Source organism: Carettochelys insculpta, chromosome 12 (assembly GCF_033958435.1).
Source record: "Carettochelys insculpta isolate YL-2023 chromosome 12, ASM3395843v1, whole genome shotgun sequence".
Classification (NCBI taxonomy): Eukaryota; Metazoa; Chordata; order Testudines; family Carettochelyidae; genus Carettochelys; species Carettochelys insculpta.
Window position 1 is genome coordinate 7,441,502 of NC_134148.1, and position 18,761 is coordinate 7,460,262.

Here is an 18,761-nt window from a genome sequence, read left to right on the forward strand (position 1 = left end):
CACTTCAGATTTTACCTTTAGCCCAAATCTAACTAGATTCTCATTTGTTCTTTGTGGCATTTTTGGAAAGAGTAGAGTAGCAAATTTTATGCATGTAAAAAAAAAAAAAAAAACTCATTTGCAAACAATTATTTAGTTGGTACAGTTTCAGCCCTGTAATAAAAGCAATAAAAGAGGGAAAGTGATGTCAGCACAGAAGTAGTTTATAAATTTATACACTGTAATGTATAGATATCCTAAAGCAGCTTAAGACCTTGAGTCCTGTGTAAGGTGGTAGTTATTCAACCTTATTTTCTGTACAAAACACAAACCAGTCAAAATTCCAGAAGAGAAACTACTTCGCCAAACTACAGTAATCTGTAAACCACAGTAATTAAGACTCAACTAATAGGATTTGGTCCAGGTTTACTCAATTTATAGCCAAAAAAAATTTTGTACTAGTTGTGCCAATAGGTGTTTTCTTTACAGGTGGAAGATGAAGTTGATCACAGCATTCAAAAAGTGTATGATGCATACAATGGGACAAACCCTGATGCTGCCAGCCGCGCTATTGACTACGTACAGAGACAGGTGAGAGTCAACATTAGGGAAAATCAATTGTAGATCTCATGAAGTCCATATTTGTATGAGGAGCTCTTAATATTCTGTTGCTCTGAAGTTTGAATTGGCTGCTGTCCACGTTATAACTTTGACTGACATTATAGACAGTAGTCTGGTCACTATATAAACAGTAAAAACACTAGCATCCATGACACTCAATAGTTTAGTGGTTGCAAAAGACCTAGGATATCGCATGTCTGTAACTATGTCCACACGCTTTTCAGGAGGGATTGTTAGCCATGTAAGCTGGACTCCTAATATTTTTTTCCTTTATTACTTTTGACTGTTGAATATTTGTAATAGGACATGTCAGAGCATACAGACCCATCTGTCTTGCACTCCTGTAGAGGTGAATACAAAAATGCATTTGTGGTGACATCAAAGCTATTTTATTGACAGATCCACTGAACTTTATTTTAACTATGGCAGGGAATTTTTTGGAAAACAACTTTACCAATGTTGACAAGAACTAGTGATATCCAGCATTTCACCATTATGTCAGTTTCTAAAAACTAGCCTCCAGAGTTCTCTGTAAACTCCAGTCTCTGTATGAAAAAATGGTATCAGTGGTGGATTTCTTTTCAGAAATTCCCTAGTGAGGGGAAATTGTAGCTAACAACAATTGACTTATGATTCACCCAGTGAGATTCCCATCTACACTCTAGCCTCAAGTCAGTTTTTTTTCCTTTGGACTACATAAGACCTTTGAACAGACTCGCAACTCCTTGTCATGCAGATATTGGAGACAAAAAAAATACTCGTTACAACAAGGAGTTTCTTTCTATAAAGAAGTTTGATGGTTAGTTTGACAGAATGTAACCCTCATACAAAGTGAACATCTGTACAGCATGCCTAGTGTGCTGTTTTCTGGTGATTTGTGTGGAGTGCAATCTGACTACAAGGTTAACAAACCGGTCATGTATGTGAAACAATATGATGTCCAACTTTTTTGAATGTGTGCTCACTTTTTTTTGCAGCTGCATTGACCGAGTATTGAATAAATGCTAACTAGATATTTAACTGTGTTTGTCCTGTCTGTTTTGATGAGTACACAGTTGGCATGTTAAGCTTTTTAGTGACCTCATGTTTTTTGAACCCTTACCCTAAATTTGGACTATCGATATCCTCGTTAATAGATGGTCAGTTCTTCATCTACTTGTGTGTGGCCATTTCTGGTAGGAAGCCCCATGAGGATTAAATACTCCATATTTGTTTATTTGTTCTTTACAAAGAGTATATTCCTATTCACTTTGGTGCCTGGCTGTATCCACCATATATCTAGAAAAGTGCCTTGCCACAATTTCTCCACTACTTATTACCATTCAATGTGTCTATATGTTTTCACCTGACTTGTAGGAGGTACTGTTTAAAAACAAAAAAAATCACTTTGATACTTCATATTACATATTGCTGGTCCTCATTTCAGTGTCAAATCCCATTCCTCTTGGATAATTTGTGTATCCAGATCCTTTGCTCAGGTGTCTTTATGAACATTTTTTAATGTTAGGAAGGTTGTCTGCAAAAATTGATGTAAATCACTAATTTTTTTAAACTGATCAGATGCCATTGCTTCTATTAATGCTAGTTTTATATATAAAATTGGTGTAAGCACTGTTTCTCAGCTTCCTAACTTGAAAGTGGGAGAGCTCAAGTTACTTATAATTGCTATTTTAGAAAAAAGCACCGAATAACTGGTCAGACCTGTGTATTCCATTTCTCCCCCAATCTTTACAATTCTGTGGTTTGTGATTTGACTCAACACTGGTATTATTTGCAGTAACTGTCATTGACAAGGGGGAAAAAATTCTTTAGTTCTGCCTCAAACTCATAGGATGCTTGTAAACTTCTGAAGTGTGTGAGAGAGAGAGAGAGAGAGAAATTAATCCTCAGAAGCCTAAACTTTTACAGTGCCACAGTTTTCTTGTTCTGTGAAGACCCATTGGTTGGGTTGGAGTGCACCAGTCCACTAATGATATCAGGTAGTTTGTCTTGATAGTAGCAAATATGATAGTACCATGTTGTATTTGGTACAGAAAAGCCCTGTCAACTGGGTTTGTACAAATATCTGTATTTCCTCTTGGTCTTCTCTTATTCTGTATAAATTCTAACAGCATCTTTTTGTGTTCCTGCTGGGATTTCACCTGGGATAATTAGAGATCTTGTGACACAAGAAAGATATCCTTGCCAAAATATGAATGGTTTTTCGCTGTGGCTATCCTTCCCAACCAAGAAATTTTGAATTTTCTCCAGATTTTTCATTTGCTGAACTAGTGGTTTGACATTTTAAATGATAGAGCTCCTCTAAGTTGTTTGAGATGTGAATTCCCATGCATCTTTCAGAAATTGTTGATCATTTGTGCCTACTCTACTGTTCAATATTTAACACAGACAACCTGTTCTAATACATGTCTTTGTTCCTATCATTGTAATTAGTCGCTGCATATTCTTAACTGTTCCTTCATGACAACTTTGGTATACATAGTGGCTTTTTCTGTTTTTCTTCAGTTGCGCTGTTGTGGGATCCATAACTCTTCAGACTGGCAGAATACTAAGTGGTTCAAAGAAACTAAAAATAACAGCGTGCCCCTCAGCTGCTGCAAAGCAACCAGCACCAATTGTACTGGCAGTTTGACTCACCCAATGGATCTTTACTCTGAGGTAAGCCAGACCTGTGAATTCAGTATGTACAAAGCTGACCATCTTCTTTACAATGTATTTGTTTTCATGGTCGATACAGAGGGGTGGGGTATATTTCATATACCAAGGATCTGATCTGGGGTCTGAGAAATAAATTTTTGTTGTTCTTCCAGTCTCAGCTCTCTTTCCTGTCCTAAAAGACAACCTTCAGATGTCTGTTTCTTTTATTTTGAAGCTGTTAGCGGTATGCTTGTAATTTTCTGTCCATTTAATTACCTCATTTAACATTCATTTCATTTTGTTAGTGGACATGTATGCAGAGCTCCTAAGCAAATTTATGACCAGGCTGAACGCTTCCTAATTGGTACTACTTTGCATTTTTCAGGGGTGTGAGGCTCTGGTTGTAAAGAAGCTACAAGAAATCATGATGTATGTTATCTGGGCAGCACTGGCATTTGCTGCCATTCAGGTAAGATTTCAAAACATTTCCTCTTCAACCTTTCACACACAAATGAAACTCTGGACTATAATTTCAAGTTATAATCTCAGCACATGCCCCAGTCTTCAATAATTTTTATTTTGACTTTGAGTTCCATTGACCCAAGTGTCAAACAGCAAAATATTTTAAATTGACTACTTGCTTTTTCTAATTTTTTTTCAGCTTCTTCACCTTTGCTATAATGTTTAAACAAGATCTGAATATAAAGAACTGTTATATCTGAACACACCTGACATGCTGAGAAGTATCTTTCATGGATACACTTAATAGGAGTTAATATTTAAATAATCAAGTTTTTCAATTTAGCGCTCCCTTAAAATGAATCGAGGCGGTTCATATTTGTGCCACTATGAGAAACCAGTAACAAAATCATGGTATCTCAGAAGCACCTAAAAATACAGCCAGGTTTTTTGATAGCTTACACTATTACCTTGTGGGAAATGAGTGTTAGACTGTGCTCTGATGGTCTATTTCACCCAACTGGGGCTTCAGGGGATGTGAAATCCTGAGTTGAGGACCCTCCAGTAAGAATTCCTGCAGGTAAATGTTAAGTGAGGCATCCCAGCTGATCTTTATTAACTGAAGTTCAGTTAGTGCAATGATTGTCATAATGAGCACCTTTGTAAAACTGCACATTTGTAGTGTACTCTGTTCTTGTACATAGTAAATTAAGCCTTAATGAGCGGGTACATTCTGAACAATTTTCAGATGCCATGAATATCGTAACTTTAAATCTTGTAACATTAAAACAGGTTAACGAGGTTCCTCAGATGCTGAGATGCATACTGAAACAAAATTTAACTCTCTGTGTACATGGACTTTGAAAAAGTGTGCTGACACATACTCTTAAATGTTCCTATATGTCTGAAATCCTCCTGTGTTCATTTAGTTTAAGCAGTTAATGCTGTGATATGTTAGAGGTATTTAATCAGATGTTTTCAGATGCAGCATTGGCATTACAGACCTCAGTGAAAAGCTGATGTATGCTGAGTGCTAAGATTTAAAGAGGGTGGAGGAGAGGAAGCAAACTAAGTATTTCCCAATGCTTAGTAGCAGAAAACATTAATAGATGTAACTTTCTGCCTTCAGTAAAGTCAAACTGTCTGTATAGACAAAGAAAGCAGTCCTGTGTAGCACTTTAGACTAACAGTGCTATTTTATTAGATGATGAGCTTTTATCAGAAAGATCTGGAGAATAACTGATAACTTAGAGGAAAAAATGTGGTAGGAAATTAAAAACAGAGAAAAATGAAGGAGAAACCCTGAGGAGCCCACTAGATAGGGGAGAAGGAAGGGCTGGGGGGAACCTCTGCAAGTGTCCATCAACTTAAGTGGATGTCTGCCATCACTGTGAATATCAAAGGTGGGGGAAGTTGTCCTTGTAATACATAAGATAATTGAGATCTTTGAGTCCATGGTGATAGGTATTAAACTTGAAAATGGATTCCAGTTCAGATGTAATCTGGTGTTGGAATTGGACTTAGAGTGTATCTTCACAAAACAAAGAGCAGTCCAAACACGGCTACCTCCTGAGAGTGTTCAGCTGTCTAGGGCTACTAAACTTTGACAAATTTCACTCCAAAAGATAAAGTGTGAATTTTGCCAATGTTTGGCATCTAAAAATGAATCGAGTAATGGTACTCCATCTCCAAAATGAGCTATTAAAGTGGCTAAATATGCATATAAGTGCTATGTGTTTACTGTGACTTCATTGTCTTGGGCTGGCTTACTTCAGGTTTGTGAGATGCTAATTTTTGTTTTTGGGTAGATGTGATTGCTCCATCCTTTTTGGAGGAAGATTTGATCTGTTAGTCATGCATTTTTACCTTGGTGTTAGGTATAAGACTAAACGTGCTTTTCCAATCTTACTCTGTTGTAGTGTGACATTCCTGTGGAGAGATGTTGTCTTTCCTATGTAAACTTAGTCTGTTTGAAGCCATATTCTTAAATTAAAGGTGCCTGTTGCTTGCTAAATTAGCCATCTTGTTCAAGAAAGATTTTTGCAGGATGGAAATTTAAAGCTGCTTGAAAATTTCCATGTTAGGTAGCTCAGTGGCTTGAGCATTAGCCTTGTAAACCTAGGCTTGTGAGCTCTGTCCCTGAGGAGGCCATTTACGGGATAGAGATTTACAGAGATTTAAAAAAAAACCAACCCTGTCAGGGTGGTACTTGGTCCTGCCAAGAGGACAGGGGACTGAACTTGATGACCTCTCAAGGTTCCTTCTAGTTCTATGAGATATGTATACCTCCCTTTAATATTTCTGTCATCAGTTACTTAATTGTAAATATTAAAACCCACTTGAATTAAATCAGTGTTAGTGCACACAAAGTATATAATAAGAATGAGCAATTGGTGCTCAGAGATAATTATATTTAGGAATACAGGTTCAACTTCCTGCGTCCAGCAACTTAGGGACCTGATAGGTCCTAAACAAGGGCTTTTGTTGGACTTCGGATGTTCATTCTGGCCCCTCACGTACTGGCCTCCAGGCTCTCCTTTGGGGGGCCATCAGCATCCTAGCCAGGCTCCCCTCATGGCCTCTGACCCTGTTGCTGGCCCTAGCCACTAGGCTCCTTCCCCGTGGGCACACTCCAGCTCCACCCTGGTCAGGCTCCAGGCTGACAGCACCCCAGTCATGAAATAGGCTCCATTACTGCCCATCCTGCCCCCACCAGCACTTGACTCCCAGCTGGCCCCATCAGCTCTCTGGTACAGCAACATCTGTGATCCTGCTAGACCACAGATGCTGCCAGACTGGAGAGTCCTGGACCACAGAGGTTCAACCTGTAGTTCTGATTACTCTGGAAAATTGCTCCTGTATAGTGACCGATTGCAATGGAAATGGCAATAGGCTCTGGCTTTTTATGTAATAAGGTAGCTGCCGCTAACAGACTTAGAAATGGAAGTTTTAGGGTAAGTCTGCACTACCCACTTTTGTTGCCACAAATTGCCCTTTGGTGTCAAAATATTGCGAGTACGCACATTGCAATGCACATTTTGTTATGAAAAATGCCCAGTTTCCATGACAAACTTCCACACACACACCCCCCCCCAAAGGACTTTTCTTTTCCCCTCCCTCATCCACACAGCCAGTGCAGACTGTTGTGCTGACAGAATGGCTTCCACCAGTCTCCCGCAGTGCCTGCCCTGATTGCTCTGCTCAGAGTTTTGATCTCTGGTGCCCTGAAGGATTGTGCCCCTCCCTTTCAGAGCTCCAGGAAGTATCTGACAGCTGAGTGGGCTGCTCCAGATGGGGAATAAAATGAAAATCGTTGTACTGCTCCTGTTCTGCCTTGCTGTAGGAACACTGTGGCAGGCAGGCTGCTGCTGCAGGGGGAGGGGGACAGGCTGCTATGCTAAATTAGCATTCCTCAGCAGAGAGTGCTCAAAATGGGGCAGTGATCAGCTCTGCCTTCTGACTACACAACTGCACTGTACTATTTATACCCCAGCAGAAGTTGTTGATAACAATTTTTGGGCCTCTGTGCTTTACGTATTGAGTCTGTTCTCGTATGGCTGTGATCTGAAGAAGTGGGTCTGTCCCACGAAAGCTCATCACCTAATAAGTTATTTTGTTTGTCTTTGAAGTGCTACATTACTGCTTTGTTTTTGTTTTTGTTTTTTTATTCAGGGGAAATGTTTGTTTTGAAGGTGTATTCTCTAATAGCAGAAGTGTTACATTTCTTGTTTTGGAATCAGAGATTGATATCCTCTCACTTTTCTTCCACCCACCACAATGATTACAGCACTGTTAATTCTTGCTTTTCAACGTGGGTCCATAACCCATGCTGCCCTTTTTCATTTATGTACATGTGCCTGTCAAGGTGTGTCCGTTGGCTTGCCAGTTGTAAGCAAGCATTCTTTTTGTGTCGTTCAGAGGTGGGCAACCTCGAATGGGTCAGGGGCCACTGACCCACAGAGCAATCAGCTGGGGGCCACACAAGTGAGAAGCAAAAAACCCTCAAAGCCCCCCCCCCCCCCCAATGTGGCCCCCAACTGAGACATCTCACTCCCCTCCCACTCTAGCCCTGTGGGGAAGATGGGGAGGGGACTGAGGTTCAGGGCTTCCCCCAGGCCAGATTAACATTCTGGAGGCCCAGGTCTAGCAGATTTTTGCTATGCACCCCCACCCCCAACACACACACTCCCTCCCCCAGGCTCCAGGGTGGGGTCAAAAATGAATGGTTCATTTTGTGGGAGGGGTCTGTCAAGGAGCAGGGCAGAGGTGTGAGATACAGGCAGAAGGTGGGTACAGGAGCAGCGGGGGGGGAGGGGGGGGATTACATGCTCAGTTCCTGGGGGCACATTTGGCTCAGGATCTCCAACCAGTCCCAGGTACTGCCCCCTAGTGCTCCCATTGGCTGCAGTTCTGGCAAGTGGGAGCAGCAGAGAAAAGTCTCCGGGAGAGTGGTTCCCTGTGCCGCTATTCCTCCAGCCAGGGACAATGTTCCCTCCTAATTTTTTCCATCCATGGGTAGAATAAAATTTGTTAGATGCATTGAGGCATGGGCAGATGTGTCCTACCTATAGAAACACATGCTGCCCGCTGTGGCCACTCTGCTAATCAGCTGGGCAGCTCCTGAATCTCTCACGTGCTCAGCTTACAGGGAACACTGTCTGGGTGAAGGGGAATGGTAGCGCATGGAGCCACTTCCTCCCCTGCACCAGGCAGAGCCACCCCTCCCCCCCAGCCAGATCTGACCCACACTTGCGTTTGGGGGGACCAGTGCTGATGCTCTAGCCATGTGGGCGAGGGGCAGGTGCTGGAGCACAAGTGGGGCCTCATGGCTGCAGGTGGGGGGATTGAGCCCAGAGCTTTGTGGGTTGGCTCCAGGCAGGCAGTGGACCAGATCCCGTTGTAATCTAGCTATCAGCAGAGAGAGTCCAAATTATCTCTGCATCAATGGCTGTGTGAACATTTTGCCCACCCCTCCAAAAGAAAAAAAATCAAAGGAGTTTTTTGCTCTTGCCAAGATAGTGACATAAATTGTTTTGAAATGTTTTTATGAAACAACGCTTGCAACATCCATTAAGAAAATATAAGCTCAGAAACACACAGTTCTTGTGTGTTCCGTAAATAGTTTGAGGCCTCTGACATTTCTGCTCAGCTCTGACTGCAGTAGGAACTATTTAGATAATTGAATGATGTAACATTTAATAGGTTTTGTTGAACAGTTGACAAAGGTTTCAGTAGTAAGACAGACATTGGTCTCAGTAGTTAAATTGTGCTTTTCTTTGGTGGTCGTCTTAACTGACCTAGCTTTGTATCTTTTTTAATAAGTAGGCTTACAGTAGACCATTGTAAAGTTGTAGCATGTGTTGTGTTCACACCGCTGTCTGTAATACCTATAAAAGTAATTTCAGTATATGTGTTTTGTGCACACAGCACAGTAAGACTATATAAAAAATAGTAAGAGGGAGAGAGCTGTGTTAGTGTGTATTCTATTAAAAAAAATAAGGCAGTCATGTAGCTCTTTAAAGACTAACAAAATAATTTATTAGGTGATGAGCTTTCGTGGGACAGACCCACTTCTTCAGATCTACAGCCTTACCAGAATTGACTCAATCTATAGAGCACAGAGGTCCAAAGATTGTTATCCAGGTTGACATCAGAAAAATTGTTATTAAGGTTGGCAAATCAGAAGAACAGAGGCACAGTGGGGGGGGGGCGGTGTGTGGGGCGGGGAAGTTAAGAGTTAGATAAAACATCAGAATCTGTTCGAGCCCATATAATGAGTCAGGTAATTGCTGTCCCTGTTTAAACCATGTGTTAATGTGTTGAATTTGAATATGAATGTTAGTTCTGAGCATTCCTTCTGTAGATGGTTGTTAAAGTCCCTTTTCAGTAGAACCTAAACTTTCAGATCTTTACCAGAACTAGCATTCATGTTCAAATTCGAGATATTAAAATAGAAACATGTAGGCAGTTGTTAAAGTCCCTTTTCAGTAGAACACAAACTCTCAGGTCTTTAACAGAATGGCTCACTCCATTGATGTGCTGGTTGACAGGTTTGTGTATTTGGAGATTTTTGATGTCTGCTCTATGTCCGTTCATTCTTTGGCGAAGAATGTTTGCAGTTTGCCCAATATACAAGGTGTGTGGGCATTGCTGATACATGGTGGCATATATGAAGTTAGCTGAGGAACAGAAGAAGGTGCCTGTGATTACGTAATTAGCATGGTATGGTCCAGTGATGGAATCTCCAGAATAGATACGCAGACAAAGTTGGCAACAGGGTTTGTTGCAAGGAAAAGTTCCGGGTTTAGTAGTATTGTGGTTGCTAGTAAGAATCCTCAAGGTTGGGAGGTTGTCAATAGGAAAGAACAGGCCTGTCATCAAGGGCCTTCTGGAGCACAGCATCGTGATTTAGGATAGGTCTTTTAATGATGCTTTGCAGTGGTTTGAGTTGGGGGCTGCAGGTAATGACAAGTGGTGTTCTGTTGTTGGCTTTTTTGAACCTATCTTGGAGTAGGTGGTTTCTGGGTATTCGTCTGGCCCTGTCAGTTTGTGGTGGTGGTTTTTTGCTTCTCCAGGTGAGGTTTCTGAATGTTTGGTAGGAATCTTATAGTTTGTGGTCTCTGAGACTTTAACAACAGTGTACAGAGAGAATGCTCAGAGCTAAACATTAACACATGGTTTGAACAGGGACAGGAATTACCTAACCCGTTATAAAGGCTATTTCGTGCACTTTGATGTTTGACCTAACACTTACTTCCCCACCCCATACCCTCCTCTCTCTGCTCTTCTATCTGATTTGTCAACCTTAATAACAATTTTTGGACCTCTGTGCTTTATATATAGAGTCTGTTCTGATAAGGCTAAAGATCTGAAGAAGTGGGTCTGTCCCACGAAAACTCATCACATAATAAATTACTTTGTTAAAGTGCTACATGACTGCTTTTTTTGTTTTGTATAAAAAATAATTAAAACATGGACAAGAATGTAAACTTCAGTAAATGGGGTCTGACCTATTAAATGTGAATTAGAGCAGCAGTGATCTTCCCCATTCAGTAAAATTTCTGATCCAGGATTTAAGAATGCACAAAGACGACATTCTGTCGTGTTTGCAATGCGCAATAAGAATGCTTCCGGCAGTGCTGCTTACTGCAATTCTGCATTGTCACTGGAACCTGAAAGTTTAACTTGTTTGCCCAGCTTACCAAACTGTGTGAATACTTTAAATGAAAAGTCTGAGGCAATGAAAGATTAATGAGCACTTGTTTTGGTAAAAAAAAAAAATAACCCTTCTTTCTAGGAGCTGGCATTTTCCTGATGCAGAGCAAGTGCAGAAAATTTTAATAGCAGAAATACCAGTTCTACCAGAATATGGTAGAACTGTCATATAAACATCTTTTTAAAGTAGTAAGAGAGACTTTCTTTGGCAAAATTTACAGTTGCTACACAAGAAGTCATTGTGTGTCACCACTGGGTGTAATCTCCTTTTATAATTGTATCGCTACAGAAAGTTTCAAACTCTAGAGGCATTTTTGATCAAGATGCTTTTAGCTTTGAGTGTCTGAGTAAGGAACTGGGCATGAAGGAGTAAGAGAATTGAGTAGTGTGTGCTGCTAGGACTTATAGTATATGGGTAACTTGTTTTAAACTTAAGTCAAAGGAATGCCATCAAGTTTTCATAAGCTTTTCAGATGTATCAAATTTTGGGTCTAATTTTATGGAACTTCTCCAAGGTCTAAATGTATTTTAAGAAATGGTAAGAATTTTATCATTGACTGCGACTCTTTACAATATGCATAAATGAAAAACAATTGCTTAGAAAGATTACAAAATTAATGTAATACTTTAAAGTTTGAGACTTTAGTACTAAAAGAAGACTACTGAGTGCTTACGTAGCTCTTTAGCATCATTGGTGCGGGGGAGCACCTGGATCGGACGGAGACTTCTCTTACACGAGGCTCCATAGACAGGGATTCCCTAGAAGTTAGTCAGATAGGGAACGTGGGAAATAATATATGGGCAAGATCAGATGTGAAACAATCGTGCATAAAAAAATCCACCACGTCTGTGAAAGGCGGACATATAAATAGTGGTAGTTTTCTAACATGCTTTTACACTAATGCTAGGAGTCTGTCTAATAAGATGGGTGAACTGGAGTACCTCATATCAAAGGAGGAAGTTGACATAATAGGCATCTCAGAAACATGGTGGAATGAGGACAATCAGTGGGACACTATCATACCGGGATATAAATTATATCGGAAAGACAGAAGAGGTCGTGCGGGTGGCGGAGTGGTACTATATGTGAAGGATAATATAGAATCAAATGAAGTAAAAATCCTAAAGGAATCAAAATGTTCCATAGAATCATTATGGATAACAATTCATTCCTCTAATATGAATATGGCATTAGGAATATATTACCGACCACCTAACCAGGACAGTGATAGTGATGCTGAAATGTTAAGGGAGATTAGAGAGGCTATCAAAATAAAAAACACAGTAATAATAGGAGATTTCAATTATCCCCATATTGATTGGGTGCATGTCACCTCAGGACGGGATTCAGAGATTAAATTTCTTGATGCCTTAAATGACTGCTTCTTGGAGCAGCTAGTACAGGAACCCACAAGGGGAGAGTCGATTCTCGATCTAGTCTTGACTGGAACGCAGGATCTGGTCCAAGAGGTAACTGTTACTGGACCGCTTGGAAATAGTGACCACAATATAATAACTTTTAATATTCCTGTGTTGGGAAGAACACCGCAGCGGTCAAACACTCTGGCATTTAATTTCAAAAAGGGGAATTACACTAAAATGAGGAAGCTAGTTAAACAGAAACTAAAAGGTAGAGTAATTAAACTAAAATCCCTGGAAGCTGCATGGAAACTGTTTAAAGACACCATACTAGAGGCCCAACTTAAATGTATACCCCAAATAAAAAAACACAGTAAGAGACCTAACAAAGAACCACCATGGCTAAACAGCCATGTTAAAAAGGCAGTGAGAGAGAAAAGGGCAGCTTTTAAAAAGTGGAAGTCAAATCCTAGTGAGGAAAATAGAAAGGAACATAAACACTCCCAAATTAACTGTCATAATGTAGTAAGAAAAGCCAAAAAAGAGTTTGAGGAACAGCTAGCCAAAAATTCAAAAAACAATAGTAAAATGTTTTTTAAATACATTAGAAGCAGGAAGCCTGCTAAAAAAGCAGTGGGGCCCTTGGATGATAAAGATATAAAAGGAGCGATCAAGGAAGACAGTGCCATTGCGGAGCGATTAAATGATTTCTTTGCTTCAGTCTTCACGGCTGAAGATGATACAGAGGTTCCTAAATCTGAGCCAGCCTTTTTAGGCGACAAATCTGAGGAACTCACTCAGATTGAAGTGACATTAGAGGAGGTTTTGGAATTAATTGATAAGCTGAATAGTAACAAGTCTCCAGGACCAGATGGCATTCACCCAAGGGTTCTGAAAGAACTCAAATGTGAAATTGCGGAGTTATTAACAGTGGTTTGTAACCTATCCTTTAAATCCACTTTGGTACCAAATGACTGGAAGACGGCCAATATAACACCAATATTTAAAAAAGGCTCTAGAGGAGATCCTGGCAATTATAGACCGATAAGTTTAACATCAGTACCAGGTAAATTAGTAGAAACACTAGTAAAGAGTAAAATTGCAAGGCACATAGAGCACGAATTGTTGGGCAAAAGTCAGCATGGTTTCTGCAGAGGGAAGTCGTGTCTGTCTAATCTATTAGAATTCTTTGAAGGGGTTAATAAACATGCGGACAAGGGGCACCCAGTGGACATAATATACCTAGATTTCCAGAAAGCCTTTGACACGGTCCCACACCAAAGGCTTTTATGTAAATTAGGTGGTCATGGGATAGGAGGAAAGGTCCTTTCATGGATCGGGAATTGGTTAAAAGACAGAAAACAAAGGGTTGGAATAAATGGTAAATTTTCACAATGGAGGGGGGTAACTAGTGGTGTTCCCCAGGGCTCAGTCCTGGGACCGATCCTGTTCAACTTGTTCATCAATGATCTAGAAAATGAGGTAAGCAGTGAGGTGGCAAAGTTTGCAGATGACACCAAGTTGTTCAGGACAGTCAAAAGCAAAAGGGATTGTGAAGAACTACAAAAAGATCTCAGCAAACTGAGTGATTGGGCAGCAAAATGGCAAATGAAATTTAATGTGGGTAAGTGTAAGGTAATGCATGTTGGAAAAAATAACCCAAATTACACGTACTACATGATGGGGTCAAATTTAGCTACGACAGATCAGGAAAGGGATCTTGGAGTTATAGTGGATAGTTCTCTGAAGACATCCACGCAGTGTGCAGCGGCAGTTAGTAAGGCAAATAGGATGTTAGGAATTATTAAAAAAGGGATCGATAATAAGACAAAAGATATCATACTTCCCCTATATAAAACTATGGTACGCCCACATCTCGAGTACTGCGTGCAGATGTGGTCTCCTCACCTCAAAAAAGATATATTGGCATTAGAAAAGGTTCAGAAAAGGGCGACTAAGATGATTAGGGGCTTGGAAAGGGTCCCATATGGGGAGAGGCTAGAGAGACTGGGACTTTTCAGTTTGGAAAAGAGGCGATTGAGGGGCGATATGATAGAGGTATATAAAATCATGAATGGTGTGGAGAAAGTGAATATAGAAAAATTATTTACCTTTTCCCATAATACAAGAACTAGGGGACACCAAATGAAATTGATGGGTAGTAGGTTCAAAACTAATAAAAGGAAATTTTTCTTCACACAGCGCACAGTCAACCTGTGGAACTCCTTGCCCGAGGAGGCTGTGAAGGCCAGGACTCTCTTAGGGTTTAAAAAAGAGCTTGATAAATTTTTGCAGGTCAGGTCCATAAATGGCTATTAGCCAGGGATAAAGTATGGTGCCCTAGCCTTCATAACAAGGGCAGGAGATGGATGGCAGGAGATAAATCACTTGTCTTCTGTTCTCCTTCTCTGGGGCACCTGGCATTGGCCACCGTCGGCAGATGGGATGCTGGGCTTGATGGACCTTTGGTCTGACCCAGTATGGCCATTCTTATGTTCTTATGTTCTTATGTTCTTATGTAAAGAATAATAGACTTCTTAGTCTATACGTTTTGGGGCGGGGGGCTCCTTGAATGATTATTTTTAATTCTTAACTTGGGGATTTTAGTGAATTGCCTGCAGATTGTTTCAAACATTCTGATTAAACACAAGTAAAATGTCATAAAGCATAAATGTTACTTAAGTAATCATATAAAAGGGACAATCTAAGGCAAAAATGTGTATTTGAAAATCAGACTCTTCCATCACTTTCAGGTTTCTAGAATCTTTCTTTTAAACTTAGCAAAAGTTTGTGTTATTAAAATAGTTACTGTTCTTGAGAGGTTGAAGCAAAGGCTGTTGTTGCTTCTACAGCAAACATAAAAGCTGCTTTTTCTGTAAAATATTACTCTGTGGCCTGCATTCTCTCCTATCTGAGAGGTTCAATACAGCCCCCAGTAGCTGTTAATCAGTTAGGTAGTACTATAAGTTTCTGTTAGGCAGAATCCGGGATCAGACTTAATAGACTTAGGATCAGTTTCTTCTGTTTAAAAAGTCCATTTGAAGTGGTTTTCAGACTTCTAGTCGCCTGCTGGATCCACTTGTCTGACAGCATTCAAGGGTCTCGGCCATGTTGACAGTGTGGGCTGATCTCCTGTAAACTACAAGCGAGCTGAAAGGTACAAATTGATCTGCAGGACAGGTTTTGTACGTACATTCCTGATCAGCTGAGAGGCAGTTTTTCTAATGTACTACTTAAGCTTTGTTCAGTGGAGTCATCGAGGGTGTTTTGAAATACAGGTAGGCTGAGTCTACACTAGCCCAAATCTTCAAAATTGCCATGGAAATGGCCATTTTGAAGATTACTAATGAGGTGCTGAAATGCATATTCTGCACCTCATTAGCATGCCACCGGCCGCAGCTCTTCAAAGTTGCTGCTTTTCGCTGCTGCACGGTTCGTCCAGACGGGGCTCCTTTTTGAAAGGACCCTGGGAACTTCAAAATCCTGTTATTCCTGTCTGCTGATTTTGAAGTTCCCGGGGTCCTTTCAAAAAGGAGCCCTGTCTGGACAAGCCGTGCAGCAGTGAAAAGCGGCAATTTCAAAGAGCTGCAGCCGGCGACATGCTAATGAGGCACTGAATATGCATTTCAGCGCCTCATTAGTAATCTTCAAAATGGCCATTTCGAAGATTTGGGCTAGTGTGTAGAGGTAGCCTTAGAGTTAAATGGATTGGCGTTTAATGACAGGTCAATCTGGAATATTGGTGGTGGTGGTGGTGGGATTGCAAGTGATTATAAACTAATTCACCTACATTTTAATATGAATTCTGAACAGAACAGTGCTTAGCTTAACAATTTGACACTGACTGAGAACTATATGTAACTGTTGCTGAGAGTCTGTATGCTAGTGTATATTTCTAGACAAAAACAGTACATTTCATACATAACTTCAGTAGTTTCATATAACTGTCCAACTATTATCCAATAGTGTGTGTTCTTGGTTAGTAGATATGAGAGGTATGAATTTCCATGTTCAATTCAATGTGGCGTTGACCCTGAAACACACATCAGTAAAAATCAAAAATGTTCTGAATGTTAAATTTGTCTGCTGGTTTATTTTCCATTAAACTTGAAGGTGCACAACTGACATGCAATATTCCATTCACTTGCTGCTAAGACTTATGAAGGAACCAACTGAAGTTCTAAAGATGTCACCCAGCAAGCCTGTATCAGGGCTGCTGTCTGTGTGGCCTCTTTGGGAAGTACTTATGTATTCAGACTTCTTCCATTACTCAGCCTTATGAATGAATCTAAATTACTTAGCTGGCAACCTTTTCATAAGGCATCGTAAAAGTTAGAGCCAAATATTGTGGATTTGGTTGCAAAGCATTTCCAGCCTCCTTGCGCTGTCTTCCTCAAGCATTTAACTTTACAAAAAATATTTTGTTACTCACAGCCCTGAATACATTATTCTCAGATTAATGTTCCATGTACATTTATATGTTAATTAGTGGAACCTCCAGGAGTCTGGCAAGCTGCCAGAGTAGCCCTTAGGGCAGCAGTGCACCAACATTTGCAGCATTAACGGGATTTTAAAAGATGACTGCAGCCATGGAAAACACTTTGCCCAAATTGGGCACATTAGCAAAGAAGAGGATTCCAGGTGTATTGTCTGTCTCAATCCCTCTTTTTTATTAGGGCAAATTCAATTGAAAGCACATTCAGATTTTGTTCATTCTGGATTATAACAACTACATGTCAGTCAGATAGTGTAGTTCTTGTGTCCCTTTAAATGTTACACTTCTGGCACTTAGCTCTCTTCTGTGGCAATTAAATATTAAACCACTTCATCTCGATGTCAGTCTTTCATATCACCTAATATAAAGTTTCTACACTTTTTAAATTAGTCTTGATTTGCTTCTTTTTGCCTAATAGATCAGAATACAGCAGGTGATTTGCCCAAGGAATCGGTTAATGTAAGATGCTCCTATAAGATTTTTTTTTTTTTTTTTTTTTTTTTGTGAGGATCAGCTAGTAGATTAATTTTATGTAGTAGAGTGGCTGGTAAAGCGTTTTCCAAATGTCATCTTATTTTGCCTTTTATCACACTTCAGACTTAATGTACGGTAATTTGAAACTTGCTGACAACTAGCCAGTGACCTGATTATCCAGAAACCAGCTCTCTTTCTATTATATCCTGTGTACTCATTGGCTTGTTTGCTTCTTTTTCCTTTCCATAGTTGCTGGGCATGCTGTGTGCCTGTGTAGTGTTGTGTAGGAGGAGCCGGGATCCTGCTTATGAGCTTCTTATCACTGGAGGAACCTACGCATAGAAGATAATGCAAACCTAAGCTTGAATCTCCTATTTACTTTGAAGGTGAATGGGCCTGGTCTACTGAAGTAGTTTTCCTGCCTATGTAGACTTTAGTTAAAACACACTCTGCAGAGATGAGGACAGCTGTAATGTACACTGGTGGTGGGCAAAGCAACTTGGCTTTCCACATACCCATATACTTACCTGTGACTCACTATCTTAGCCAGCTGTTCAGTCTCTAAATATATTTCAGTATACAAGCAAACTTCCTAATTTCAGAACCATTTGCAGATCAAGATTAATTTGTTTGTCATGAAAGTTAGCATGCCTAATATGGTAACTTATGTCTAAGCACTGACTGACCTGATTCTTACAGAAATATGGAATCCTTTAAATCTTCACTATGTGGAACATTTTTTTGGCCAAAGTTGTACAAAGAAAGCTGACTGTATTTAATTTATGATGGCTAATATCATCTTACCTCTCACCAGTGTCAGGATTTTTAAAGAATAAGTAAGTCAGTAAATTTCAAAAATCAACTGTATGAAATTACTACCAACCAAAATAATTTTAGAATTACAAGTGTGTATCTTTGATCTTTGCAAATTCAGAGATCCAATCTTTCAAACTTTAGTGTTCTAAAACAAAGCTGGCTTTTCAGGAGCAAAATGTATGCACTACTGTTCTATAATGAATTTTCATTTTTTCTATGAAGAGCTCTTTGTGTTTACGTAAACTGTTATATTGTAGGTCCTAAGTTGGTTTGGAAATAATGTAGCCATGTAGGGTAGCAAAATGATATGTGAAAGTGATCTCAACTGTAAATAGTAAGCCTGGTTAAATAAAATCTCTGTATATCCTCCCACAAAACGTACCTGCTTGTACTTCATTTATTTTTAAGATTCTAGCACACCCAGCCCTCTGTTTCTATGCCTCTTATGTGAAAGCGTTTCACTTATCGACAGCTCTGTTTTCTTATGTTGGCTTTACCATTTTCTGAATAATTGATAGGCCACGTAAGGGTTGTGAATGCTTGAACTTGATTCAGCAAAGATCTAGTACTTTAAACTGGGTGGTAACAAAGTTATCACTCCCTTTGGAGAGATTTAAAAGCAGCTCCTGAGTGAAATTGCAATCAGGTATGGGTAATACACATAAGTTGTATTTTTCAAAGATGATTTAGTCTGCCTACACTGTGT

General features: G+C 40.0%; 1 protein-coding gene across 1 annotated transcript in view; it reads left to right on the forward strand.

Annotated features, from left to right (window-relative positions):
- Positions 1-18,432, forward strand: part of TSPAN3 (tetraspanin 3) — a 48,282-nt gene extending 29,850 nt beyond the window's left edge. Inside the window, exons 4-7 of the mRNA XM_075007174.1 lie at positions 469-570; positions 3,106-3,258; positions 3,623-3,706; positions 17,489-18,432. Of these exons, the coding sequence (XP_074863275.1) occupies positions 469-570; positions 3,106-3,258; positions 3,623-3,706; positions 17,489-17,581 (432 nt within the window). The 3' untranslated portion in view covers positions 17,582-18,432. The remainder of the gene's footprint in view (positions 1-468; positions 571-3,105; positions 3,259-3,622; positions 3,707-17,488) is intronic.
- The last annotated feature ends 329 nt before the right edge of the window (positions 18,433-18,761 follow it).